This window comes from Perna viridis, chromosome 8, assembly GCF_037379345.1.
Source record: "Perna viridis isolate PV_CMFRI_1.1 ecotype Kerala chromosome 8, ASM3737934v1, whole genome shotgun sequence".
NCBI classification, from domain to species: domain Eukaryota; kingdom Metazoa; phylum Mollusca; class Bivalvia; order Mytilida; family Mytilidae; genus Perna; species Perna viridis.
The window spans coordinates 2,850,959-2,857,712 of NC_142452.1; the positions used below are offsets into that span (position 1 = coordinate 2,850,959).

Below are 6,754 nucleotides of genomic sequence, written 5' to 3' on the forward strand. Positions count from 1 at the left end.
AAGATTCGTTTTACATCCTTTATTACTGGTAAACTTGAATTTTATTTCCCATTTCAGACCGTCCAGATCCACCACGTTTCCCAACTTGTGAAAACATTCGTGATGATTCTGTTCTATTGACATGGAAACCACCATTGAATGATGGTGGTAGCTTTATCACACAGTATGTCATTGAGAAATGTGAGCCTCCCAACAAAAACTGGATCAGAGTGGCAACCAGCAGGTAAAGTATCATTATTAATAGAAAAGGATTTTTTTTGCATAAACAAGCTCTTGAATAGTCTTATTTAAGTACTTGTTGTTCTGTAAGAATTGGTAACAGGAGATTGTTAAGTAAATTGAGCTCTAAATGTATTTTGCAGAATGATTTACAAAACCTTCTTCCTTAAATTTCCATGATAAAATAACTAAGTTGATAATTTTAATCTACTTGAACTGTCACTAACCAATCAATTTTATCTACAGAATGTGTTTCTTCAACATCACCAGTCTAACACCAGAACATGAGTATCAGTTCCGTGTGATTGCCGAGAATTTCTATGGATCCAGCGACCCATGTGAACCCACTCCTGTCATCAAAACAGACATACCTGATGCTATCAAGAAGAAAAGAGCTATGGAAGGTTTGGAAACAGGGATTTAACTTTTTTAAAAGCACACCGTCTGCCGATCACTTACTGTGAACAGTGATTTTTTGGCATCTTTCTGTTTTTTTAGCAGCTTCTGTAATACTTTTGTTCAGTTATGGGTCTGGATTGTTCCTTCAATCTGTTTGATATTTTCTTTGAAGAAGATATTATCGACAGTTGAATTTTTGTTTTATGGTACAAACATTTCACAGTTTACAGTATTTATCTAATATCAACTATAAGGAATCAAACTGAAACTATAAAAAAAACTTACAATAATCACATGATATCTTAATCACAATAATCACATGATATCTTATAATAATCACGTGATATCTTAAATACATTTAATTGAATTGCAGATGAATTTGGTAGAAAAGTAAGAGGTACTGGACCAAAGGTAGACAACTATGACAAATACTGTAAGTTCTACTCTGTAACTTTAGGATAGGAAGAAATGGCTTTATTACTTTGTAAAGTTTACTCTACCTTAGGGAGGTCCATTTTATAACACAACTATTAGTCTGCTCAGGAGAAAATATTGTCATTACATTTAAATAACTTATTAACCAGGAAAAACCCTTCTTCTGAATACTTCATTAACCAGGGAGAGTCTTCCTTTTCAATGTTTTTTTGACCAGAAAGAACCATCCTTCCCGATGCTTCATTGACCAAGAAAAACCCTCCTTCTCAATATTTCATTGATTAGGAAGAACCGTCCTTCTGGATACTTTTTACTGGGGAAATCCCTCCTTCTACATACTTCACCCTCCTTCTCCATATTTCATTGACCAGGGAGAACCTTCCTTCTAAAAAGTAAATGAAATAGAAACAACAAAAAATACTCTCATGCCACTCAATGTTTGTTGACATGTGATTGAACTGATCTTTTTATCAGCTGTTTTGTAGTTACTTCCCAGAAATTGTAAACAAAACAATAGTATTTGTTTGTCTGAATGTAGTGTAGTTGTTTTTTATTTCTGAAACTATCTGTATTATGATTTACAGACCATGACTTATGGAAAAAGTATGTACCCCAGCCTGTATCTGTCAAAACAGGAAATGTCTCCGATTACTATGACATACTGGAAGAACTTGGGAGGTAAGAAATATGCTGGTACAGGAAATTGTCTCAGATTTTGGTATTCTTAAAGAACTAAGAAGGTAAGATCTTTACTGAGACAGGAAATTGTCTCAGATTACCGGTACTATGACATTCTTAAAAAACTTAGAAGGTAAGATCTTTACTGAGACAGGAAATTGTCTCAGATTACCAGTACTATGACATTCTGGAAGAACTTTGAAGGTAAGAAATATACAAGGTTACTAGTAAATACTTCAAAACATTGCCAAAAGGTCTTCATCAAGTGTAAACACACCTTTAAGTAAGCTTTGAAAGGTTAACTTAATTTCTGAAAGAATCCAGTCCAAATCATAGCCAAAATTTGATTTTGTTTGTAATTCAATTGCACATTGTGGACCAAATCAACATAAATGATGTCACAGTATCAAACCAGATTACACAAAATATCCTGATTTGGTCTTAGAGAACTAACCAACCAAAACTCATTTTACAAATCAAATTAATTTATTTACTGATAAACTGTTAATCAGATCTGGTAGCAGTTTTTCCAGGTATAATAAATATAAATGTTAGTTTGTTCCTTTTTTACAGTGGAGCTTTCGGAGTTGTTCACAGATGTGTTGAGAAATCTACAGGGCGTGTATTTGTAGCCAAGTTCATCAATACTCCTTATCCATTAGATAAATATGCTGTAAAGAATGAAATCAACGTAATGAACCAATGTCATCACCCTAAACTCCTCCAGTTAAAGGATGCATTCGAGGATAAATATGAAATGTGTCTTATCCTGGAGTTGTAAGTTTTACTACAATGTATATTATCAATAAAAACATATGCAAACATGGGCAAAACACACTAAAAAATATCTTGAACTGAACCTTAGGAAGGAAGTAGGATAATTTGTGATTTTATGTTTAGTTCTACAAATATCCAAAATATCTACATGAGTGTTTAGATACTTGTAATTACAATGGACTATGTATTCACAAAAACAGAATGTTACATCGCCTGATAAAAAAGATGAATTTTTAATTATTAAGAGTGAAAACATAATTAACAAGTGTTCAATTTATGACTTTTAAGTAGTGAAAGTTTGGTATGTTTGATACAGTTAGAAGAATTACTTAATAATTGAGAATATCATCCTGTTTCAGTTTGGCAGGTGGAGAATTGTTTGACAGAATAGCAGCAGAAGATTACAAGATGACAGAATGTGAAGTTATTAACTACATGAGACAAGTCTGTGATGGACTTAAACACATGCATGAGAACAGTATTGTACATTTAGATGTTAAAGTAAGTTAATCATATTCATCCTCATTATATGAAATACCATGTTCTGGGACTATACTCCAATCAACTAATTATCAATCTGTAGAAAACACACATTTTGTGTCAATTCTTCTAAGAATTTTTGTTTTTAAATTACTGCACAAAGATTATTTTGACAAGGTTAAGGTATATACTTAAAAGTATTAGTCGAGTCAGTAGTAGAATAATATACTTTTTATCAGAGAATAAATTTCAAATTGTCATTTATCAAAATAAAATAAAAGTTCATGAGTGTACCATTTTGAATGAATTAAGTTTCTTTTGTAAGTAGTATCTATTTCTAAATGTTAATAAAACAAACATATGTAATCGACAGCCAGAAAATGTGATGTGTACTACCAAGAATTCCAATGAAGTCAAAATGATTGACTTTGGACTTGCTACAAAATTGAATCCTGATGAAGTTGTCAAAGTAACAACAGCTACAGCAGAGTTTGCTGCCCCTGAAATAGTTGACAGGGAACCAGTAGGATTTTATACTGATATGTGGGCTGTTGGTGTCCTTGCCTATGTCCTGTAAGTAATCTTCATATTGGAATCATTTTTCCTGTTCGTCATTCTGTCCGAGTTTTGTCACAAAAATCTTGACTTTCAACGATTAGATTGGTTTCAAATTTAGTGTGGCATTATAGATGGGGCATATGTTGTAAGCAATTTTGAGTACTGTCCAATATCAACTTTATGCTTTATGGGACTTTCATTAAATTATAGTTTTTGTCACAAAAATTTCTGCTCTAAATGGATGGATTAATTTCAAATTTTGTGTGTTACTTAATATAGATGTGGCATACCTTGTAGGTGGTCAGATATCTACTTCCTGTAGGAGTGAAGTAATGTCTAGCATTACAATGTCTGCAACTTCATGGTTGATTTATTTTTCACTATTTTTCTTAGAATGAAAGAAACAGAATAATAACATCCCTTCTCATATGTTGTATTCTTTTTTATGAATATGGTGAGGATATTGAAACATTCATCAAAGTCCTACAGATCTAGCAACTTTGAAATCACCTTTTAAACCTTTTAAACAATTTTACAGATTAAGTGGATTATCTCCCTTTGCCGGTGAGGATGACTTAGAAACTTTAGCCAATGTTCAGAGATGTGACTGGGAGTTTGCTGATGATGCCTTCTCTAATATATCACCAGAGGCTAAGGACTTCATCAGACAGCTCCTAATCAGACAACCTCAGTAAGTCATGCAATTAACTCCTATTAATTCCTCTTGATTTAAGCCTATAGTACAATCAAAACAATCAATAAAAACTCAACAAAATAATTTTACATGTTTTATATTTATACATTTTATACAAGTACTTAAGTAACAGTGTTTGTAAGCATCATGCAAATTATGTAATACACCCCAAAAAAATGGCTACACATTTGTATTTTTGTTATTAAGTTGCATTATGGGTCTAAATTATGAAATACATTATTATTCATTCCAATCTGTCTGTTCTTAGGAAATAGTTCATGTCAAAAATCCAATAGTTTCTATTGTATATCAGTGTCATTTACGGAGTTTTCTCCCTTAATTTTGAATTTTACGATGCATTCTATATGATTTTTATCTCCTAAGACCAAGGGATATATGAAAAGCCACATGATACTTTCTGTCTACTATAACATTTTAAACAATATATAAAAATAAAAATGTATAGGTTTTCCTACTATGAATCACATTTTGCCTGATTCTTATCTGAATTTGTTTTTTAGGAGAAGAATGACAGTACACGAATGTCTTGATCATCCTTGGTTAAAGGTAGGTGTACACATTAAGGGGGAGACTCCCATAAAATCAGGTGTTCACCCTCTCACATTAAGGGGGAGACTCCCATGAAATCAATGAAAAGTTTAAAATCTTCCACATAAAAATGAAAGATTTGTGTATTTGGTTAAAATTACTATATTTTATACGTAATTAAATTTTTTTCCTTGAAATCTTTGCTGTTATGAAAAAGTTCTTCCACATGAGACAGTGTCAGTGGATAAGAATCTCCGACATGAACTGTTCCAAAGGTTAACAGGTATGAAAGTGTTCACCTTGGTTGAGTCAATTATTTTACATATTAATTTTAGTTGAGTTGAACATGTCATAGAGTCAAGTTTTATTAATTCACCAACTTTATGTCAGTTATGGGCGTTGACTTATAAATGATGACTCACAATTTTGTAAGGCTTTAGTTATATTATCACTTCTTCTAAAAGAAGATAGCATCCATATTATGTTTATATTAAATTTAGAACTTATTAACAATGTCTTGATTTTCAGGGTGATTTGAGTAGTAGAACAACCAGAATACCATCCAGTCGCTATGACAACATTAGGAAGAAATTAAAGGCTAAATATGTAAGTTTTGTCTGTGAAAGCTATTACAGGTTTTTGCATCTTTACAAAAAAGATATGAAATTTATTAATTTAGGATGATGTATTTTTGGGGAGATATTTATTATCATTTTAAATGTTGCTGTCTCTTTGTATACATTTCATTTATAGAAGTCCGTATATAAAGCTACTTGACTGAAAGAGTCAGCACGTGTTATTTGAAGTAACATGACTGATTAAAATAACATCCTGTTTTTTTATAAATATATATTTACATTTAGATGACTGGAAAAGTATTCTGTTAACAAATTTCAAAACCTATTTGTTTTGCTTTTAGGCTGACTGGCCAGCACCTAATCCAGCTATTGGTCGTATTGCCAACTTTGGTGCTCTCAGGAAAAACAGACCAAAGGAATTCTCAATCTTTGATGCCTGGTTTGGTATGGGTTCTTTATTTATACTGGTTCTATATACAATGAGATAGTAGGTTTAGTTAATTGTATTTAGAAACATTTTCTCCGTAATTCAATTTTTTCATTAACCCAAGTACAAAAAAAATGTATAGTGTTCTCTCTCAATGGTGTATTTTTCAATTGACCAAGTTGTAGAGATTTTCTTTTTAAATTTTTCTTGTGTTGAAATGTGAGGAAAGGAAAACTATATATTTACAAACAAAATTTATTTATAGACCGCAAGGAAGCAGCACCAAGATTTATCAGAAAACCAAGGACTGTTATTACTGCTGAAGGTCAGACAGCCAAGTTTGACTGTAAAATCATTGGAGCTTCTCCACCCATTGTCACTTGGTAAGATTAGTTTTACTTCTCCACCCATTGTCTCCTGGTAAGATTAGTTTTACTTCTCCACCCATTGTCTCCTGGTAAGATTAGTTTTACTTCTCCACCCATTGTCACTTAGTAAGATTAGTTTTACTTCTGCACTTATTGTCTCTTGGTAAGATTAGTTTTACTTCTCCACCCATTGTCACCTGGTAAGATTAGTTTTACTTCTGCACTTATTTTCTCCTGGTAAGATTAGTTTCACTTCTCCACCATTGTCACTTGGTCAGATTAGTTTTACTTCTTCGCCTATTATCACTTGGTCAGATTAGTTTTACTTCTCCACCCATTGTCTCCTGGTAAGATTAGTTTTACTTCTCCACCCTTTGTCACTTGGTAAGATTAGTTTTACTTCTGCACTTATTGTCTCCTGGTAAGATTAGTTTTACTTCTCCTCCACCCATTGTCTCCTGGTAAGATTAGTTTTACTTCTCCACTCATTGTCTTTAGGTAAGATTAATTTTACTTCTAAACCCATTGTCTCCTGATAAGATTAGTTTTACTTCTCCACCCATTGTCACTTAGTAAGATTAGTTTTACTTCT

The 6,754-nt window shown here is 32.3% G+C and overlaps 1 protein-coding gene across 1 annotated transcript in view; it reads left to right on the forward strand.

Annotated features, from left to right (window-relative positions):
* Positions 1-6,181, forward strand: part of LOC148608944 (twitchin-like) — a 98,066-nt gene extending 91,885 nt beyond the window's left edge. The window contains exons 75-86 of the mRNA XM_088596119.1: positions 58-223; positions 466-623; positions 992-1,051; positions 1,638-1,731; positions 2,305-2,508; positions 2,868-3,009; positions 3,362-3,561; positions 4,085-4,237; positions 4,762-4,807; positions 5,318-5,395; positions 5,709-5,811; positions 6,060-6,181. Coding sequence (XP_088452245.1) covers positions 58-223; positions 466-623; positions 992-1,051; positions 1,638-1,731; positions 2,305-2,508; positions 2,868-3,009; positions 3,362-3,561; positions 4,085-4,237; positions 4,762-4,807; positions 5,318-5,395; positions 5,709-5,811; positions 6,060-6,181 — 1,526 coding nt within the window. The remainder of the gene's footprint in view (positions 1-57; positions 224-465; positions 624-991; positions 1,052-1,637; positions 1,732-2,304; positions 2,509-2,867; positions 3,010-3,361; positions 3,562-4,084; positions 4,238-4,761; positions 4,808-5,317; positions 5,396-5,708; positions 5,812-6,059) is intronic.
* Positions 6,182-6,754: the final 573 nt, after the last annotated feature.